This window comes from Lepisosteus oculatus, chromosome 9, assembly GCF_040954835.1.
Source record: "Lepisosteus oculatus isolate fLepOcu1 chromosome 9, fLepOcu1.hap2, whole genome shotgun sequence".
Lineage (NCBI taxonomy): Eukaryota > Metazoa > Chordata > Actinopteri > Semionotiformes > Lepisosteidae > Lepisosteus > Lepisosteus oculatus.
The window spans coordinates 36,352,625-36,374,073 of record NC_090704.1 but is presented as its reverse complement, the minus strand read 5'-3'; the positions used below and the strand labels follow the sequence as shown (position 1 = coordinate 36,374,073).

Sequence of the window (21,449 nt, the reverse complement as noted above, 5' to 3'; positions counted from 1 at the left end):
ATTCTGGGTGGAGACTTGAATGAGTTGAATGAACTGTATCTGTCAGAGCTAAATGAACCAAACATTTAGGGATCCCATGCATTACGTGAACAGATTTATATCTTCTTCCCAGGTCAAAAAACAGTGAAACTTGCTGCTCTCATTCTTAATCGGAACCTCAACTGAAACCATTCATGTACAGGAATAGGATCAAATTTGGCTGGAAATCTCTCAGAGACATACTGTATGTAAAATGGGTGCTTCAAGGTAGTTGCAGAGTAAGGGTTCCAAATATTTTGGCCAGTTAAGTGTCTTCCCAAAATCTAATTAATCAAAGTTACTGAACATAATTGATAGCTACCCAAGCTCAGCCCTAAATGTATTACTCCCACTATTAAAGAAAACTGCAAAAGAGTCTGTTCACACAAATTCAATTTATTAAAACTGAGTTAATTCACAGTTTAGAAGAGTTACACATAAGTAACCATGCCTTTTCAACTTAATAAATTAATGAATAAATTAGTAAGATTTTTAAATAAACTTTCACCTTTATACACACAGGGAGGAGGGGGCACATAATGCATAGCCATTTAGAAGTGCAAGCTTTGCGAAGAAAAACAGCAATCTGCTTTGTGCCACAGGAGAAGCCACAGGTAATGAATGAAAAGTAAGGTGCTGCACTGGAAAGTGCCTTCATCATACCATCTGTTAATACTGCAAGAACAGAATGGTTGATTACTAGGAATGAGCTGTTTAGGATATTACAAAGTTAATGTATATATTACTAAGATACTCTTTTTTGCTTCGAAAAAAGATGAGAGTTCTAGAACCCAAGCCAAGACCCTTCACCGTAATCTAACTGTGCCTTTCAACATTTTTTAACGGATTTAAGTTTCTTCATTAAAACATGAGAGAATGCTTACAATTGTACCCATGTTCAAATCGGTCCTCTCACTGTCTTTAATTTTTAAGGAATGACAGGAGTATAAAAAGCAGGTAATTGTATCCATTCATGCAACTGCCCGACTTCTTCCAGGTCTCCCTATGGTTTTTAGTTATTAACTTGTATTTAGTATTTTCCGATTATAACAGTTATACGCCTTTTAATGTGCAGTTCATCATACGGAGACAGGTCATCCCACTGAAACCCTGGAAAGCTGTAGTTTATTAAATTCACTGCTTGAAGTGACACTATATGAAGGTCCAAAGAGCAGTGTGATTGCCAATCAAATGTGGATTAAAATTATTCATCTCTGGGGTGGAGACAGCAGGATTATCAGGTGATGTATAAATGGGAGTGTAATGGACAAAGTCCTAAATGTAGTAAAAGAGTTTGTTCGTGCAGCATTAATACTACAAGCACATGCTCCAGTTCTATCATGGGTCCAGGGTTTGCAGGGGAGGGTTTGGGGTGCCTGTCATCCAGACAGGATAGGGGAGAATGGGAAGAGTGATCACTGAGTCCCACCATCTGCTTCTTTTACTTGGATTTCTTGTCCTCTGGTGGGGAGTAGGGAGGAGGTTTGTCCTGCAAACACAAAACATCTAATAAGTCATTGTCATATCATTCACTATTCAGTACCAGTGGATCCAGGTGCCTTGAAATTATCAGACATTTATGGAGCTGCTGTGAGGATGATATACACTGCTTTGAACCATTCTATTACTTTTCACCCTTCCAAGTCTTCTGCCTTCATGCAGATATACAATTCTATGATGAGCTTCTACTACATTTTAAACCTTAATGTTTTGAGCAATGGGGCTAAACAGTCACTCCTGTTAGACCCATCCTCTGTAGAACAAAAAGTAGCCTTTTGGATATGTAGAGAAGACCAAGTGATGTTAATCTGACAATCTGACAATAATACGTTAATTAGATTTGACTGGAACATTTGATACGCTGCTACAACACGCTGACTGCTCATGAGTTGTGATTAGGTTTTAAAAAGATTTTGATATGACTTTGATATGAAAGTTTTTTAAACAGAAAGCTTGGCTTTTTATCGCGCAGACTAAGCCGTATTAATAAAAGTAGAAGTCATAACAGTAGAAAATAACAGAGAAGGTCTTAAGTAAATCATTGATGCCCATAACGTACACTGCAGCTCCCTATAGCCAAGTCACCATATTCTAGATTGTGTGAAGTAATGTGCTCACACCGTATTTTGCAAGTCACAAATCAACTTGAGAATGCTGAATGAAATTATGCATTCTTTCTAATAAAATGTTTAAACAAGTATGTTTTTTCAAATAAGACTTGATAAAAATATGCACTTGCTACAATGCTTTCAACACACTGTTGTCACACAGTAGGATCTACAGTAGTTTGGTAGTCAGGTATGCAGCTCAGCTACTGTATTTTAGGATTCCCATTCCTGAGTCAGTGTCTCAGATCAGAAATGGTCTGCAGGTGAAACCTGGTGCTCACCTCGGGCATGTAGACAGGAGGGCCAGGAGATGAGTAGCTGGTGCTGGCTGCTGCCTCTGCAGCTTTTGCTTGTGCTGTGTTAGTGAAACGTAAACTGGGAATTAATTTCAGGCAATGTGAAGCAAATCGGCAAGTGCCAATACTCTGAGCATCATAAAGTGGTCTCAAAAGCTAAGCAGGAAACACTATGCAGGTACTTAACTAAACAGGTTCTTAAAATAAGCTGGCAGATGCCAACATTTAGAAAAGACAGCTTCTTAATTCTGGAAACACACAGCACGGGCAAGGTCAACATGCTGCATTACTGGCCTTTGCACCTGAAGAGTGCAGCTCAATATGGACCAGTAAACTCGCTCATGCTCTTGTCCCTTACTACTGAAAGGAGTGTTCTCTCCCACTACCTGCTGGAGTGTTGGGCAGGCCTGGGTCTTGAGCGGGCTGTTCCATTGGTCCAGAATAGGGGGGAGGAGGCATGTAACTAGCAGCACTGTCAAAAGTTGGGGGTCCAGGGTAAAATCCAGCTGAGGAAGAAAAGAGACAAAAACTCTGACTGCAAACATCAAAACAAAGACATCAAAATGTCTGCGTGAGAAATCTAAATTTAAAAAAGCATGCAACCTGACCACAGAGACAGGGGTGTGGGCACTGACCTGGAGGAGGGGGATAGACGTAACCTGGTGGGGGTCCAGCATACATTCCATTGGCGGGGGGTGAGGGATAGGAGTAGGCTCCATTGGGCATGTATGGGCACCCAAAGGCACCACTCACAGGCTGACCTCTAGAAGCTGAGAAGAACAGTGGAGAGACAGCAGTGTCAACACCGACAACCCACAAGGCTTAATCAAGGGTGAGACAGCTTTACAGACATACTGGAAAGGCTCAGCCAGAGGCAAGACAGCATCATTGATACATAATAGCTCAATCCAAGGTGAGACAGCATATGGCGTAAGAGTACTTCACGGTCACACCCCACAGGTTCACCTGGGGGAGGGGAAATAGCATCATCAACACAACAGCCCCTAGCAAGCTCAATGAAAGTGACAAAGAGACAGACTGGACTGACTCAAACAGGGGTGAAACAGCACCTCAGACACAGACAGAGTTCCAAAGGTAAAGGAAAAATCTCCTACCTTGTGATGCCACCTGTAGCATGTACTGCCCAAACTCAATGGCCCCCCCTGAACTGAAGGTCAGTCTGAAGTTGCAAGAACCCTCCCAGCCTCCTGCAGGAGAGATACAGTCTTTTCAGAGATCATATTCTCTTTTGCATTGCAAATTGCTGATCCCCATTTTAGCTCTGTGTACAGCACTGGACAGTAATTTGTTATAGATCAGGCCATGTTTTATTCCATTAGAATTGTTAGCAACATTTTAAAAATATTTCTGAAGTGAATCAATTAGCTATCTTGTTGAAAACTATTTGTTGGTCACGCACATGTACTGTATACCCGTGATGATGTTGTCATGAGAAGACCCTTTGTATCGAGAAGTTTGAAACATACTTTGTGTCTTTGTGTTCAGCATTTTCTTGGGTATGAAAGTGAGTGCGGGATCATATTTTTATAATATGGTGGCATCAAAAGACCAATGGATTTTACAGCTGAAATGTGTTCCTAATTGTTTTAACTTCAATCATGAATCAGGCTCTGAAATTGGCTAGTCCAGTGCAGGAAGGGACCAGCATGCAACAGCAGACATGCATGTCAAGGAAATGCGCCTTGCTGATGTAGCTCACACTTTAGAGGTTCTCCTGTCCAGCCAAACGCCAAGACAGCCTACAGACTGAGCCCTCCCCAAGGCATCTTACCTTCGGACTCAGAGCTCACAATGCCCTTGATGTAGTTGGCCCCCAGGACTGGCTGTTTCACCTCACAGCCCTTCATCAGATAAAATGGCATCATGAAGGACTGCATGGGATCCTTGCCTTTGGTCAGGAAGATCACCTATGACACACCAGCATTCAGTATTAGTCTGTATTCTTGCATTTTAAATGAGGCCACTCCATCCCAGAGGTTGTAGGTGTTGCTCAACCAAGAGCACAGGTTGGGCGCTATGATCAGGATAAGACAAGTTCAAGCTCATGTCACTAGCTGACTGTGACTGGGGTTTCCCAAGTAAGGGGATTAAGTTGCCTTACACGCTTTTGGCTTTCCTTGAAACAATGACTCAGGGAGTCCTGTGATCTACCACTATCTAACTGCTTCTGTAAGATTATGCAGAATAATGATTCTGTGGGGGGGGAACAAAATTCGGATTCTAAAAGGAATGTAAGAAAGTCGTGCAGTTGTTTTATGAACAATAATACACTTTCCCAAGCCCCTTCGTCACACTATGCCTTGAAGCTTTTGGTTTTCCTGTTGGTGTGCAGAGTTAGCAATGGTCGAAGAAGGGCACTGCTTCACTCAGCTACTGATTTACCAATGAGGCTACAGATTCTATAGTCACGCCAATGGACTGCCACTCTTGCTTTTTCACTCCCTCACTGGCCAAAGGCAGTGTTAGGAGAAAGGAATTATTTTAGGCAACCACTATGAAAATTTGCAAGAGGGAAAGTAATCGTGAAGACGCAGTCTGTGTCCCTAAAACAGTATTCACAGCTCCTGAAAAAGTTCTGCATCACTTCAATGGATGCTTATAAGAGTGATTAGTTGTAGTGCTATAACACCATGGTGATTATTGATTACTGAGATTAACAGTCTCTCTCTCACCCGGTATGGGGTCAGATAGATGCTTCCCTTTTTGCTCTTCCTAAAAGGCTCTGGCAATGTTTCTGCGTCAGTGAAGGACAGCTCCACATGGTCATAGGTCATCAGGACACTGTGAACCAAGGGAAAACAGCAGAAGAGCAGAGATTAAATGTATCACTCTCAAAACAGAGAATGCCTCAAAGTGCTTCTGTGTCTCAGAAGGAAAGCATTCTTGAAAGAAGACTTAAAGCAAGCAAATTATGTGAAACTGTAACCATGGAGTAACCTGTAACCGTGCATGTTAAACTGCAGAAGTAGAAGCAATTTAACACTCTTTAACTAGTTCCTCAAAAACACATAGAAAAGTAAGCTTCAATACTCTCCATGGTGAAACTGTTCTATAAGTGCACTTAGGCTTCTGTAATGGGATATTCTGGTAACATATTACAATACTTTATTGGTCATTTTTAATCCTGAATGGGTAAAAGAGTGAAGTTAGAGTAATAAGGAATTTGGCAAGAAAGCATGTTAAGAAACAAAATTATGAAGGCAGTATTTTGCCTGCATAGCAGTTTTTTTTCCTGACAGCAATAACAGTAGGTAAGTACTGCGAACACCTCAGTAAAACCATATTGTTAAACTGTCCATTCTTTAAAATGTCTGCTACACACATTTTTTGTTACGGAACATCTAAATGCGCAACGCGATGGTAATATTATACGGTTCATAAAGATATGGTTAACTGGTTAACGGATAGAGCGCTTTTTTGGTGGGATAACACGGAGAAGTTAGCAAATTAGTTCTTCTCATTTGGAAGTATTGTTTCTGGCGTGTTATATACATCACGTCATCCTCCTTAAGCGTATTCATGACAAAACCTGGTGGCGAATGCCTGTCAAATGACCGAAAATGTATGCCACCATTCTGACGAACAAAGTTCGACCGTGAGAAACCGTCTGCCTGCCAGCGGTCTCCGTAGGATCTAAGGAGATTAATACAATGGGTTTAACCCAAGCTGAACCGTAAGAGAACATTCCAGCAAAACCCGAAACTCGGTCTTTAAAATGAAAGATTCCCCATCTGGCACACGACAGAAGGCCCCTGTGTTTTGGACAACTGAACCTAGTAAGATAATAGCAGTGATAAACATTCTGGCGCCGGCAGAGGAAGAAACTGAATTTACAGCTAAACCAGTCAATGTTAAACCGCACTTGCCCATGCTGTCATTGTGTTACGGACAATTCCTTAATATGCTAGGAAGACTTTTATTAAAAAACAAGCTGCAAAAAAATGCTAGCGACAACACAGGATAGGTAAAAACAAATAACAGGTCTGTAGTTTGAAACCATCACTTCACGGATCTATTTTAAACTATTAAATCCATTCCACCGTTACCTCTCGCTGTTGTTGATGATCACCCCCCCAGAGTCTGAATTGTTCTTGTTTAGCGCCATGGCGCTGCCTTGTCATTAATATCGGCGATCACTATTTTGTGTAACTCCTCTCTAGGCTTTTCAGGTGTCTGTCCCACTTTCGATCGCTCTCTGGACTACTGCAGCACTGACGAATTTGACGCAACAACAATACTTCCGGTTGCTGCTGCGCTGGCGCAACTGACTTGCGCATTACCCCAGTACCGATTGGCATCCGTGGTTTTAACTGTTGACGTCATCACTCGGGCTGTCTTACGTTCCGTAAATGATAAACCGCTTCGTTTCAAAGGGCTAGAGAGTGGTACACTGTGGTTACAATATGTTGCAATTTGTTTCGGGTGGATTGCAGGAAGGTGTGTTGCACAATCCATGGACTTCTGGATTATTTTTGTCATGTTAAATTACTTTGCATAGTTAAACGTTTCGCGTTTGCAATACAGCTTTCTGGCTCGAGCGATAAAAGAGAACAAAGTTTTGCAGTCCTGGAGGGTCCTTGCATAGTAAAGCTTCCCTCTTATAATAGAAATATTAGAAGTGTATGTTTGTGTTACGTCAGTCAATGCATTTACTGTATTACCACTCCGCTTTCCTTCAACAAGGGTTGAAATCGTCTCTAAATGTCTGACAGCTCCAAGAAAGAGGGAGATTCGTAGTTGAAAATAATAAAAGCACACTAAAAGCTAGAAATTTTGCTACAATACGACTTAAAGTCGAGGCAAGCGGAATGAATTGTAGATTAGTACAAAACGTTTAATCACTGAAGAAAATCTCTGAGGATGTATTCGCTATTTTTACTCTAGCCGGTATATTGACGCCTTCATGTGTGGTGTGGTTTATGTGGTGTCTTCATGTGTAGCTCCTTTAATTCCTCTTCATCCTCAGACTCGAGGACCTCTGGGTCTGCTGTTCTGGTTGCATCCACGGGCTCAGAGATTTCCAAGCCTGCTTCCTTTCAGAAAGCACAGGTAAGCCTCTATCATCTCTTTCCATGAATCACCTCATTCAATTTAGGATATTGTGGACTGCTCTAATCCAGTTTTTTAAATTACTTCTCACCAGTGACTTAGTATGGGGGTTATTTCATTTATACACATTTAATGAGCACAGCTCCAGTCTTGATCATCTGATATCTGTATGTTGTCATTCACTACAACAAAAAATATGTCAAATCCTAATGAAATGTTGATCCCCAGCTTTTATTGACATTGGAGCATAAATTTCTTAGCAGTCATGGAGCTACTTTGAACCATCTTAAATGACCGTTAATACAAAAAAATGCACATAATTGCCAATATGGCAGAACGATGCTGCATTGGTTAGCATTACTGCCTTGCAGCATTGGGCCCCTGGGTTCAATTCTGGACCTGGGTTGCTGTCTGCGTTGAGTTTGTATGTTTGTATGGGATTTCTCCTGTTGATCTGGTTTGGTTCCACAGTCCGAAAACATAATGGTAGATTAATTGGTTCTGGAACCATTGGCCCTGGTGTGATTGTGTGCATTTTTGTCTCTATGTGCCCTGTGATGGGCCAGCGTGCCCTCCAGGCTGTGCCCTGCTCAGGCTCTGGCAACCCTGCAGTGGAAAACCAGTTAGAAATTAGATGATTGGCAATAGTACCTTAATTTTTAAGAGTATGCACATCTCAATTCACTCTTAGCACATTGAGAATTCCCATTAGACGGTGATGCCTTTGAACAAAATGTGAATTGCTGTAATCCAAGAAAGTCATTCAGATTTTCTGTAGTGGGCAGCAAGATTTTAAAACTGTAACCAATCATATAGTATTCTGCCAAAGTGGGTAAGCCACTGTAGAGTATTTAGGAGGTTTTTCAGGTGTTTGGCAAGTTCTTATCTCTCTGTAACATTAAATGCACCCATTATCAGCTTATTTGGCATTATGTATTCTTCACTTTTGAAGCATTAGGAATGCACCCATATTCCATGGCAGGTTGTATGTATCTAATGTGCAATAAACTTGCCTCACAATATCTCAGATGACAGGTGGTACCTGAAGGATAAGGTCCAGGGTGCAGAGGCCCTTGCATGCCCTGTATCGTCCAAGACTGGCTGTGGCGTGGAAGGAATTGGCCACACAACGCATGCGCATGTAACATTGTACTGTGATTTCATTTCAGGGAGTGAAGAAAGAATACCTGTGTCCTTACTGCCATGTCTGTCTGAGTTCACGCAACTGCCTCTATAAACACAAGCTTCGGAAGCACCCTGATAGGGCTCATGGGGAGAAGAAGAGTGCTATCGCATGTCTAGAGTGCAGCAATTACAGGTGGAGTTTCTCAGACTCAAAAATTTGAGAGGTCTGTGGGGGGAAACAAAAAAAACTTGAAAGACAAATAACTGCTCAAGGGCCATCCAGTGCTTTGAGTTACATGATGAGCTTTTGCAAGAAACTTGAAATATTGTTACTGCTGAATTTGGAAATTTGTGTATTGTGTGTTTTGTTTCAATCCGAATTTATTTTTATGAGTAATTTAGAAACACGTTTCAGCTGCAGCAGTACAGACTGGCTTGCAGAATGGTCTTAATAGACGTGGTCGTTCCGGGAAGGCAGAGAACAGCTTCAAGACTTGGTATTAATTAATGAGCAGTACACGGGAGAAAATGTAAAACCGTATTTCATGGGTGAGGAAGCAATTCTTTAATTAAATCTCATATTTAATAAAAAAAGCAATGATTTTTACTTGATAGCAAAATTGAAGTGACTTTGATTGCTTGGCCACACAGAAATCCATGCATAATCTCTCCCACCTCACTTGGGCTTGTCAGAACTGGGATAGAAAACCCCCAGAGAACAGCAGGTTGCTGTTGCAGTTGGTGTTGTTAACCATTAGGTGGTGTTCTTCTCTCTGAATTGGAATTTCCAAAGCATTGCTGTAGGAGGTGATGTCGGTTTGATGAGACGTTAAACCGAAATCTTTATTTCTTGGCCATTTAATGTTCCGTGGTCTTTCTCGGAAGAGCAGGTGGTGTTAACGTGGTTCTGGGGTTTGTACATTCTGGCTCTTCTCATGTCAATTAAATGAGCAGTTTCTCATTTCCCCATATGAACTGCCTTGTATTGGTATGACCCAGGTGGGTGCTACAGTTCAGGTTTGGATAATTCGAGTCCCCTCCCTCAAAACCACTTTCGGATCCTTTGGGAAGAAAAACTTTACACGTGTAAAAAAATAATTATATTCGAATCAACCCAGTAGCAATTGTCTGATTGTAGTGTCTATTAAAGTATATGTGGAATTAAAGAAATTGAAAAGGGTGAGGGCATGCTCATGGAAAACTGCTGGAATATTATGTATTTCAAGAAGTGATTTCGGAAGAGAATGTAATTTAATTTACAGTACATGTTTTGTGTTTGTGTTTTTTTATTTTCAATAATATCAAAATCCAGGTATTAATTTTTCACCATATTTAAGATTACACGTCTTCATGTCTTTAGTCCCTGTTTCTTGTAAATTTGGAGTCAAAATAATAGTATTTTCACATAAGCAGAAGGAGCTGCCACAATGCTGCAGAAACATAAGCTTCTCTGGTCCTCTGTTATTAAAATTATTTGGATTTTATCTAAAGCTGCTTAACATTTATACAGCTGGGTATTTTTATTGAAGCAATCTGAATGAAGTTACCTTCATTAAGAATTGCTGTCCCCTCTTGAAGTTCAAACCCAAAACCTTTTAGTTTAAGTCCAGCATCCTAACCACTGCCCCACACTGCTTCTTTTATTGGAGGATAATATTGTCTCCATTAGATAAGATAACTTACACAAGAGATTCATGCACCTTCTAGCTATATGCATAGAGTGGTAAACTGTGTGCAGCAAGTCATCTTGGTCCCTTTACATGTACTATTATACCTTATAGATTACTGAAGATCAGCAGATATAGCTTTTGTGCTTATGAAAATACTGTCATCTCCCCCATAGCTTTGGTAGTGACGTCAGTGACATGACTTCTGTCTGTCCGTTTATGATTCATGCAAAATCTACATTGTACAGCCACAATGTTTCCTATGATAGACTTGTAACCTTGGTCTCACATCAGTTTACTCCACTGTCTTAGGTGCAGCGGGCAACAGGAGCTGATTCGCCACCTGAATGAGACTCACCAAAAGGCACTTAAAGTTGAAATCAAGAGCTTTCCTGACTATGAGGATTTTCTTCAGTGGAAGGCCAATGTGGAAGCCAATGACAGTGCCTCATTTGTGAAGTCCGTGAAGGGCTTGAAACACACACAGGAAGCGAAGATCCAGTGGTTTCACTGCAATCGATCAGGCCACTACAAAGCAAAAGGAGAAGGTGAAAAGCTAAGGAAATTACGGGGATCTTGCAAAATTGGAGGCCGGTGTAGCGCCTACATGAAAGTGTCTGTAAAGAGGGCTGATGGAACAGTGAGTGTTGAGTGCTGTTTGGGACACACGTCGCATGTAATCAAGCCTAGCAAGATAGACGCCACTCACAGCGCTCACGAAAGAGAGAGAATCCGTGAAAAAATTCTGCAGCAAGTTCAGATCATTGTGGACATGACAAAGGAAGACATATCCACTGAGGCGCTTAATGCGCTCTGTGATCACTTGACCAGTGCTATAGCCATGGGAGAGGCTTTATTGAATAAGACAAATGGTCACGATGGCCTCCTCAAAGCAGATTCCAACAAAGAAGCAAGCTGAGCAGCAAAACCTGTTTTAGGCGCACTAAGCTGGAATTCACAGCAGTACTTCAGTCCTCCTGGGCTGTAGAGACTAAATCCAAAGCAAATCTTTTAGGAGATATTAGCCTGTGGGTGTAACACTGAACATAAGGGCAAAAGCTCTGGTGAAGTGGGTGGAAAGCTCAAGTACTGGCATAAGGACCTGGAAAACAACTGCACTTGCAGAGGTTGCGTTAATACAAAATGGTGTCTTGCATTTACAGAACTCTTAAAGTTTAGTGTATTATTCTGAAGCAAGTGTTATAGAATGGATTTATTTGAAAAGGTGTTTTGGAAAAATAACAGCACTGTTTATAAAGACACATTCTTCTGTGGTAGTTGCCAGGAGAAGGAAATTCTGGGGGTGTATAGATTGGTGTATTGTGAAACTCTTGGTCCCAACTGTGCTGTTTAAAACTGGTTTAAAGCTTTACATTTAAAGTACATAGGCATTGAGAATTAAAAAAGCTATAAAAATGGTCATTGTTAAAGAAGTTAAAATTATTAGGCACGGGAAATCTTTTTTCATTCACTTTGCCCAAGTGACCATCTGAAGCTCTGCATCATCAGAAGAAGTGACAGTCATGAGAACATTGATACAGTATCACAGAAGCAAAGACCCAAATTAATGTTTGACCACCAGAGGACACCAATGTACATTTTGTACATTTTCATTTAGAAATAGGTGCAGAAAATACTACAGATTAAACTTAAATTTGTTGTAAATTTGTGTTGGATATTCAGTAACAATGTTTTTTTCAGTATGCCTGGGTTTTCAGAAATGGAATTTAATTGTGGCTTAAAAGGGTTGTGCTTCTGTATGCATTTTCTCAGGCCAGGTTAGAATGACATGTCTTGAAGTTATTCACACTTTAAATTGAGCAGTATTGGGATAACTGAGCAGCTGTGTGCGTGTCCGTGTGTGTTCCCAACGATGGACTGGCGTCCCTTCCAGGGTGTATCCCGCCTTTTGCCTATTACTTGTTGTTATAGGTTCTGGCTCCCCTATGACCGTGACTTGGAAGAAACTTTTAAAAGATGGATAGATGGAATAACCAAGTGGCTCATCCAAGAAAGGAGCTTGTTCAGATCCGTAGTCTAGATTCACCTGGAGTGCTGCTGGAATTGTGTGGGAAGCCTGCTCTGGAGCAGTGACTGCGCTTGACTGTCTGCTCTTTCAACTACAAACTTGTGACTGGGCCCTGCCTCCTGCTCTCAGCTGACCCTAAAAGCAGAAGTGCCCTGGGAGGTGTTGAAACACACAACTGACAGGATACAGAAGCACTGAGCTGAGGAAGAAGGACAGAGCAGTGGGCTGTGTTCACATATGGTCTTCATGTTGTGAGAAGATTAAAAATTGCTTCGAGAGAATGTCAGCTGCTCTTATCACAGATCTTACAGGCATTAGTTAGGGCACTGTAGCTGGACCAGCATGATATTTTGGTGATGGGTGAGACCATAAAATATTTTGGGGGGGGAGTTGCACTTATTAGAGTTTACATTTATTACATTTTGCAAGTTCATTTCCAACACCATGTGGGGGGACCTACTTTCAAATTTCTTTAACATTTACTGTAGAAAAGGCCAGGTCCTCCTTGGCACCATATTAGTGCCAGTTTGCTGGAGACCTGATCGAAGGATTCAAAAGCATGAAGTGTCTAAGCCAGAATGTGGATTTTCTTTTTTTACTCACATATCTCTCTCCAAAGCATGCTATCTGAAATATGGGCGAGTTGGGGCTGTAGATCAAGATCTGTGACATGAGCTGATCAGTTCTACAGTGCAAGTTAAAGCACAAGTTCTTGCAGAGTCGCTTTAGAACCTGTGAACTTTTTGCCAAGGGTTTTTAAAACAAATGGGTAGGCTGTGCTATTTAATTTTTTTTTTCTCCTTAACCTCACGTCCTTTAACTGAATTGCAAGGGAAGATGCAGGAATTGACCGTATGAGAAGCTAGATATGTGTGCATCACTGGAAACCTCCAGCCAGGACAGGGCATTAAACTGTTAACAACAGACAGTTGCCAGTTGATATTCAGCTTGGCTTATTGGCACAGGAAATATCTTCCTCTATAGCACCCGTGGTTCAGCTTTGCTCCTCTGTTTCCACTGCATTTCCTCAGTCCAAAAAGCAGGGTAAGGGCACACTACCCTTACACCCCTTATCACACTCACACTGCACTCTGGATAAAGGCCCCTGGTGTTTGAGTGGCTTGGAAACTTCTCTTTTACATCTTGATGTCTTTACATTTCATTTGAAAGGTTAGTGCACTCAACAGTGAATCCCTAGGTCAAAGTTAATCTGCTTTAAGCAGGAGAACCAGGACGTCTTTTTTTTTCCTTCTGATGGTAGAATTTCATGTGACTGTGGGGGGAAAAGGATGATTACTTTAATCGAAAGCTGTGTTTTCCCAGTCATCTGTCAGCTCTATCACACAGTGGGCATTGCCTCATCAGCCAGCATCTAGAGTACTCTGTTTACTGAGAAGCTTCAACCACACTATGCTGTGTACATGAGGTACAAAACCAGAAGCAGCTTGATATTTTGTTCTCTTTTAGAGGGAATGTGCTGCACAAGAAGAAGGTGCAATATCAAAGTAGGCAAAAAACAGGAGTTTTGCAAGCTGGTGTTTCACCCATTCATGTCAAATGAATAGAGGTTACACAACCACACAGGCATAGTGGGCGATAATGAGACTGGTTCGATAGATTATAATCTTGCATGTGCTACTTAGTGCAAACATTTGCATGGAACATCATTGCATAGCAATAACAGTACATTTCTCTTGCCCTTAAGATCAACAGGATTTTCTGGGCACAGTCCACTATGATCCAGTCTTTTCTCGGATTGGAGTCATTTCTCAACTAATCTCCTTTGGAGCTCCATTCATGAGGTTTGAAATGAACATTAACCCTACACCAGAAGTCAGGTTTTAAAATTGCTTTCCTGTGGTAATATTGTAGTCAATGGCCAGGCGTCTGGAATTTGCGGAGTTGGTCACGTTCAATCGGGAATGCTTTAATTTAAAAGAGACATACAATTGCATCTGGTCAAGATGCAAAGGGCATATGCAACATTAGCGTAAAGTATCAATCAATCAAAAACAAAAGAACACTAACCACTGCATTAATGGAGTGTTAGGATGTTGCACTAGCTAAATGCTGTCTGGAATTCCTTAGGGCTCAATCTTAAACCCTTACATGTTAAATATTTGCATGCTGCATTTAGGCTAGGTTATCGGAAAATATGGTGTTGACTTCTGCTGTTATGATGATAATACTCAGATCTACCTGCATACATCACGAAAACCTCAAGCTGCACATTCAACACTAAGCAAATGTCTTGAAGATATACAATACAATTTAACTGATTTAAAATCATCAAGGCTAACAAACTGTTGTCAGAAAGGTATGACTTAAACATTAGGTAGGCTGCAGCATTCTGTATGAGCAGGAATGGCCTGCTGCAGTCTTGCCCTGGTATGAAACATACCTGGACGAGATGCGTTGAGTAAGTAATTAGCTATGCACTGATCATCCGGATGTTGTACAGGAGGAATCTGCAGGACTGAATCACAAATGAGATGTAGTGTGTGAACTACATCAGCACCAGGTTTCATAGCAGTCTTGAATTCAGGTGAGCTGTGCTTAGGATATATTATAGACAGCTCACAATTAAGTGAAGGCATAGCTTAAATTTGAATTAGATCAGTCTTGGACAGATTTAACTAGTCATCCAGGAAGAATTGTCTACTAGATGTACTGTGATCTAGGAGAAGACCTGTGTGCCAGAGGGTGGGAAAGACTGATCAAGTTTGGTATAGAAATAACTGAGCAAAGATATGAGAAGCTATGTGAGGGTATGATGATGCAAAATGAGCAGGTATCCAGAGAGGAGAGGAGTGGGCCCAACACAGAGTCCTATGGGATCTCTTGGCAAGCTCTATGATGCAGAAACTATAACTTTCCATAACACTTGGTAGGACCGTCCTCAGGTGAGATATATACCAACTTAGTACAGTGCAGGTAATGCGAAGGTTGATTTGTTAATTAAAACTTTCTTTTTTAGGCCATTATAATGTAAACAAGTCAGCAGTTAGGAAAGTAGTTCAGTGAGCAATTCAACAAGCCTCGGCAATTAAAAGCCCAGTTGGAACTGAATCCAGCAGACAGACAGCTCTTAAGCACCAGGACAGAGAAGACCCACTCGTCAGAGGAGGTTGGTAGCAGATCACACACAATTGAGCACTGAACTGTTGTGTCTGAGAAAGAATGCTATTTTGGGAAATACCACTTCCCTTATCATCCCACTCTCATGAAAATCAGACATACTGTGCTGAGAATCAAAAGAAACATAATTCTATTTATGCATGAATGGTTTCAGATCAATAGAGTATATGAATTTTGGATATTGATTTAATTATTTTTGTCATCATATTGATTAATTGATCATTCATGACTGATACACTCAAGTGCAACCTGGTGTTAAAGATACATCCCTAATATTGCTTCCCACGGTGCCCACACACACTCCTAGCCTGTAACGTTCACAGCAGATTCCCTGTTCATCAACTCTGTAGATGGCAAATAGTCATCCATATCATGAAGTAGCCTGTGTAAGAAATGTTAGTGTGCCCGCTACAAACAGATTTGGTCATTTCAGTGATAATTCTGTGAGTAACCACGAGTGGTTAATTCCATAGTGAGGAGTAGGATGGAAGATAAAACACAATGGCTGACACCTGACGAAGGTTCAACAGCATTTGTCTTCCCGTTTTTGAATGTGGAATTAATCCCTTTTTCCTGCTATTTTGCTGCCTGGACACTGATACAGCTTCCTACTCAGATATCTTCATAAAAGCATATCTATTATACCTACTAAGTGTTATTTGCTAATTGCGCTTAATCACTTTATATATACCGTATTTTCTGCACCATGTATGATCTCTCTATATCTGGTTAATATGAATACATTTTGTTTTGGACAACATCTGCATTGCCCTCCAGCTGTAAGCTACAGTAGCTTTATCATCATTTTATTTTATTGTGTTTGCATGTTTGTTTTCCTATGTACTTGCACATAATGTAAAGTTTGCATATATTGTACTTTGCCCTGGTAAGGGCAGCTACTCAGAAGATATGGTTTTAAAAAGCTTTTCAAAAAGGACAAGAGACTGAGAGTTTTGTGCAGCCATAGTACAGCATTCTGCAGTTTAGCTGTGTAAATGCAAAAGTCTTCTCACCCAGTGTATGGGGACCCACAGTAAAGTAGATTTCAATGAGTGACGCTGTTTGCATAGAGTTGAATAACTCAAGACTGAGACAGTGTATGTCATATTGTTTAGGACTTTGTACAGGATGTAAAAAAAAAAAGAATTTAAAAATCAATCTTACACTTTACAGTAAGTGCAGGGAGGCCAAAACAGAGTGGTGTGCTTGTAGTACAAGCACTGATTAAAATTCTAGCAGCTGTATTTTAAACAAACTGAAGATCACATCACATGCATTCTTTATTAAACTTCTCTGGCATGTAGCACTGCAATCTTCTTATTCTGTTTCTCTGCCTGCACTGATTTGACAATGTAGTATAAATTAGTGTGTAAATTGCTTTTGGTTGATTTTGTATCCCGAGTGCGGTCATTCTGCTATGTATTTTACTGTGCGACTGTGTATTGTTTCAGATACTGATATAAATCAATTGCATCTTAACAATAAATCTGTAAATTTTCACAGATAAAGCATTAACCAGATGAACAGAGATAATCTGAATTTAGCCGCAATTTTAGTGTATACTTTTTTCCATCCACTTTCAATCTGTTTGTTCTAGTGAGGGTCATGTCCAAGCTTTATCTTGCTCATACTGTCTCAATTCAGTGAGCTACCTAAATTTCTTCAGTCAGTACTACAGTTAGTATTACCCCGCACTATATCATTTATTCACATCACTTGGGTGTTGGAAGGGCTTTACTGGTTTCCTGTTTTCAGACTTTAAAAGTGCGTACGTCGTCTAAATTTCTTATGATAAAGGGCTATCTTATTTGGCAGAAATAATGTTTAGATGGCAAAACTTTTGTGTTACAGGTGTTGGTCCTGCATAGGACAAATAGCAGTGTATTTCACACAGACAGATTTAGCATGCCTGTTTGTTTTCCTTGTGTAATTAAAACCCAGAATCCTTTCAGGACATCAGTTGAAGTGTGTCTCTTTCCTTTTTTGTTGTACCTGGAAGATCATTTGTTGTTGTGCCCTTTGACGCTTTCAGGAAAACAACAAAAAAAACTCTTCTACTTAACCCTACCTTCACTGCAGGTGTGGTGCCGCTCATACTGTAAAATATGGTGGTTGCCTCTGACCTGTTTCTGAAGGAGACTGTGTACAGGTCCGCCTTCCCCTGCATTTATTTGAGCTGATCTCATGAAACCTTGGAAGGCAGAGAACAATAACTGATGGATAAGTGGAAAGTAGCTTGATCAGATTCAAGCAATGTTCTATAAAAACACACTGCTCAAGTGGATTTTGCTTTTTGTGGCCATTCCTTTCATATTAAAGAAACATCTTGCCAGAGATCTTAGACTGTGCTTCAGCGTCGGTAGCTCTGTCATGAACTTGTATTGATTCTTGGATTAATCTTTATTTTTTGAGTCAAATAAGATGTGATGCACATAAAGTGGATCATGCAATAGTGTGTACTAGGAACGGTCTTTGTTGTTTGCCTCTCTTATACCACAGAAGAACAGTTTTTTTGCACTCACTTTTTCCACTGCTATATGAGCCTCACACAAGAGTTTCGGAGTTCCCAGAATTACTCATGAGCAACACAAATGGGCAGATGTAAGATAAATGCATCCCACAGAAATATATAAATGATGTTTCAAAAGTCCTGATTATATCACAGCACACTCTCTTCCTTCTTGTGCTTTGTGTTTTGCAGATAGACTAAAATGTGGTGTTGCAAAAAACATTATACAAGAGGGAACCAAAGTGAATATGTATATATTGAGAGTATCAAAATCTCAAGCACAGGTTGATCCCAAGTGGTCCAGAGATTGCAGATCAGGGTTACCCAAGCAATGGTGTGTAATGGGCAGGGATTGTCAGGGATAATAGCAGTGGTTAGTATTGCTGCTATGCAGAGCTAGGGCCCGGGGTTCAATTCTGCACCAACAGTGCTATCTGCATGGAGTTTGAATTTTCTCCTTGTGTTTGCATGGGTTTTTTGGTAGTTAATTGGCAGTAAATTGGTAGGATATTTGGCTTCTGGGAAAATTGGCCCTGGTGTTGGCCAATTATGACTGTGTTCGTGCCTCTGTCCGTGTGTGCCCTGCGATGGATTGGCATCCTATTCAGGTTATATCCTGCCTTGAACCCATTATTTCTGGGATAGGCGCTGGCTCCCCAGCAACCTATAAAGTGGTTATAATAATAATAATAATAATTGCTTACACTTATATAGCGCTTTTCTGGACACTCCACTCAAAGCGCTTTACAGGTAATGGGGACTCCCCTCCACCACCACCAATGTGCAGCATCCACCTGGTTAGAAAATGAATGGTTGGATGGACTATATAGACCATAGATAAAGGTGCCAGCTAATAAAAAAATGAGAAACATAAGCTGTGTGTGTTAAGTGTTATACCCAGTTTGAAAGTGCAGGGTGCAATCTGTCAAAAAGATTCTGCTTTGTCCTTGAACAAACCTGACATGTGGAAGGCAGACATAATGATGTAATGAATAGCACACACAGATGAATAGCACATTTTCCAAGTCACCATGGTGACCATCAAGGTGATATGCCAGCCAACTCCAAGCCTATCCAGCAACAGTGACACCTGGCCTGTCTAGTTAAGATATTGGCACTATTCCAAATGTCCCTGTTACAGCTGACTGATTCAAATCAACAGCAGCCCAGATTTGAACCTACAATGCCCACTGGACCTAACCAGCACTATGAATGGTTGCCTTTTTTGTGTTTGTTGTAGTGCATTGTGTATTATCACAATATGTTCCATCACTTTTCCACAAAGGTGTCTAAGGCATGCAGACATCTTTCCTATGACCAATAGGGTAACTTTTAAATATTTTTTCCCAGCACACATTTAGATCTCATTTGCTTCATCGGCAGATATAAACCAATGACACCCCAAATTGCAGTGAAAAGGAATTCCTGCTAGCATATTGTCTTGCACCTATAGATATATGCCATTGTTTTAGAAAAACAAGATTCATACAAATTTCTCTGTAGTGAAATATAGATAAAAAGCACTGTTATCAAGCATGAGTTTCACCTCTCAACACAGTTCTAGAGAGCCATCTTGCAGCCCTGAGAGCAGTAGGTGACTGAAGACCCATCATTTGCCAACCCTGTTGGAGACGCGGTTGCTTTACAGTCAAATAAAGAAGCTACGCTGTTTAATTTTCACTACTTGTTGCACAGGAAGTAGTGACTTCCGTTTCCTGACAGGCTGTGTAACTACAGAACTTTCTGAAGAGACGCAAGAACTAAGTGCCTGTACCGGCGGTCTGGCCATCATTAAAATGATGGAACCGTCTGAAGATGCAGTGGAGCAGCCACACGACATCCAGTCTCACACTGAGGTATGTATGTTTGTTGTATGGTGTTATACTGTATTTGTTTAAGCTTGTGTTCTTTTTCTTCTGGCGCTGCCCTGATGTTGTGGTTTTTAAAGGAAGACGCAATGGCAGCTGAGAAATTTTAGCTTTTGAAGCCCCAATACGTTACTACAATGCATATATACAGTTTTGGCATTTTTGGTAATGACGTTGTACTTTTTAACAAATCCATTCTCATGTATAGCTCACCATACCTTCTGTTAATTTAACAAATGCGCTCTAGCAAGAGATATTTATTCTTGCCTTTGAAAGCCCATTTAAGAAAATGGAACTCGATGAGTTTATATGATAGTCATGCAGATATTTTGTCATCTCAAGTTTTCTGTTTATCTATTACAACAAAAGATCACACCTTAAATTAAGCAAATATTGTCTCACTTAGGACAAATAACTCTTATAATGATCCAAGAAAAAACATATTGATTTAAGGTACAAAAATTGTATGTCCAAATAGAAGTTTTATATTTCTCCAGTTATCTAAGTCACTAAACCAATTAAAGAAACACCTGTCTGGAATAAGACAGAGGCCCCATTGCCATCCAAGTTTTGAGTTTTTCCAGAATTATATTTTATTGCTGACATTGTTCCTTTCCTTATATCCATTCATTCATTCCTGCCCTGCTGTGTTATCAGTGGAAACTGGGCCTGTTTCTGTGGGGATCTTTAACTACTTTCATGATACAGAGCCAATACCTGGATGTGGTGAGTGTGTCAGGCTGTGAGCTCTTGAATCACATGGTCTCCTCATGTGGTAATCCCTCTGAAAGCAACTTTTTTGTGGGTAAATTACCAGATATCAGAGAATCATACAGCAGAGGAAAGTGTTCCCTTGTGAATCATGGAAAATTTGCATGTAAACAGCATTTGAACTCAAAGCCTGCCAGGGTCAAAGGCATCTTAAGCTTTGTTTTGCATTTTGCTTTACTTTGGTCATCATTTCAATCAAGTCTGTGCCAATGTTGTATCGTGTTCTTGGTGGTAAACATGAGGTGTGATGGAACAGGCTGCTCTGCTATGCTGTTGAAGCTCAATTAGATCCCTTGAATCATTTAGCTACCAAAAAACAAATGTGTGAGATGAGCCGAATGGCTGCCCTTTGTCTGTAATCTTTCTCATACCACTGTATGAAAAATAACCCTGATTACACAATATTTTTCAACTGAGTCTGGACAAAAACTCTTGATGGTTTCAGTGTAGACTCTGAAAATGGCTTTGCTAGACTCGCAGATTCAAATAATATAAGGGACATCTTGATTAATTCATAGCCAGTCAAAGGCCAGTGGAGGATGCTTTCTGTAGAGGTTGACTTTCCTACAATATATGCCTCCTGAAACACAATTCACAGGTTTGCATGAAAAATCTGGATGGTGGATTAAAATTCCTATTCATCCCCGAATCTCCCCTTCTCAGCTGCCTAAACACGAGCTGCTGACATTTCTATCTGCTTTGACTCTGAAAAGCACTTATATTCCTATGAGGTCCTCGAGTCTGAGCTCTGGCAAAGCAGTAATGGCTTCTTTGATAGGTCTGTGTCAGAGAATGAAAATAGATTTGTTAAAACCCATTGCACTTTTTGGGGTTGTTTAGTTAGCCATCC

At 40.6% G+C, this 21,449-nt stretch overlaps 3 protein-coding genes across 6 annotated transcripts in view; 2 read left to right on the top strand and 1 right to left on the bottom strand.

Moving 5' to 3' along the window:
- Positions 1 to 398: 398 nt before the first annotated feature.
- Positions 399 to 6,655, bottom strand: wbp2 (WW domain binding protein 2). 2 transcript variants are annotated; one of them, XM_006635104.3, is made up of 8 exons: positions 6,490 to 6,639; positions 5,116 to 5,224; positions 4,215 to 4,350; positions 3,538 to 3,630; positions 3,058 to 3,192; positions 2,809 to 2,928; positions 2,408 to 2,481; positions 399 to 1,507 (listed from the first exon to the last, which is right to left on the bottom strand). In XM_006635104.3, the coding sequence occupies exons 1-8, from the start codon at positions 6,546 to 6,548 to the stop codon at positions 1,460 to 1,462; spliced, it is 774 nt and encodes a 257-aa protein (XP_006635167.1). In that variant the 5' UTR covers positions 6,549 to 6,639; the 3' UTR covers positions 399 to 1,459. The 2 variants fall into 2 exon arrangements, with proteins under 2 accessions (XP_006635167.1, XP_069050585.1); XM_069194484.1 differs by lacking the exon at positions 5,116 to 5,224 and having other exon boundaries at positions 6,490 to 6,655.
- A 94-nt stretch (positions 6,656 to 6,749) lies between these two features.
- LOC107078492 (zinc finger transcription factor family protein 17-like) lies at positions 6,750 to 11,949 on the top strand. Its single transcript, XM_069194483.1, has 4 exons — positions 6,750 to 6,880; positions 7,410 to 7,492; positions 8,662 to 8,810; positions 10,597 to 11,949. Exons 1-4 carry the CDS (start codon positions 6,847 to 6,849, stop codon positions 11,201 to 11,203), a joined length of 873 nt encoding a protein of 290 aa, XP_069050584.1. The 5' UTR covers positions 6,750 to 6,846; the 3' UTR covers positions 11,204 to 11,949.
- A 7,737-nt stretch (positions 11,950 to 19,686) lies between these two features.
- Positions 19,687 to 21,449, top strand: part of unc13d (unc-13 homolog D (C. elegans)) — a 33,722-nt gene continuing 31,959 nt past the window's right edge. For all 3 annotated transcript variants that reach the window (XM_015356073.2, XM_015356072.2, XM_015356071.2), the window contains exon 1: positions 19,687 to 19,816. In XM_015356073.2, coding sequence (XP_015211559.2) covers positions 19,757 to 19,816 — 60 coding nt within the window. In that variant the 5' untranslated portion in view covers positions 19,687 to 19,756. The remainder of the gene's footprint in view (positions 19,817 to 21,449) is intronic.

Excerpts from the sequence above, each read along its gene's own strand:
- LOC107078492 (XM_069194483.1), top strand. The coding sequence starts at position 6,847 with ATGTTGCAATTTGTTTCGGGTGGATTGCAGGAAG. Across the intron at positions 7,493-8,661 it reads CTTCCTTTCAGAAAGCACAG|GGAGTGAAGAAAGAATACCT; the intron begins GTAAGCCTCTAT and ends ATTTCATTTCAG. Across the intron at positions 8,811-10,596 it reads CTAGAGTGCAGCAATTACAG|GTGCAGCGGGCAACAGGAGC; the intron begins GTGGAGTTTCTC and ends CCACTGTCTTAG.
- wbp2 (XM_006635104.3), bottom strand. The coding sequence starts at position 6,548 with ATGGCGCTAAACAAGAACAATTCAGACTCTGGGGGGGTGATCATCAAC. Across the intron at positions 4,351-5,115 it reads TCTATCTGACCCCATACCGG|GTGATCTTCCTGACCAAAGG; the intron begins GTGAGAGAGAGA and ends GGTGTGTCATAG. Across the intron at positions 1,508-2,407 it reads CTCCTGTCTACATGCCCGAG|GACAAACCTCCTCCCTACTC; the intron begins GTGAGCACCAGG and ends TTGTGTTTGCAG.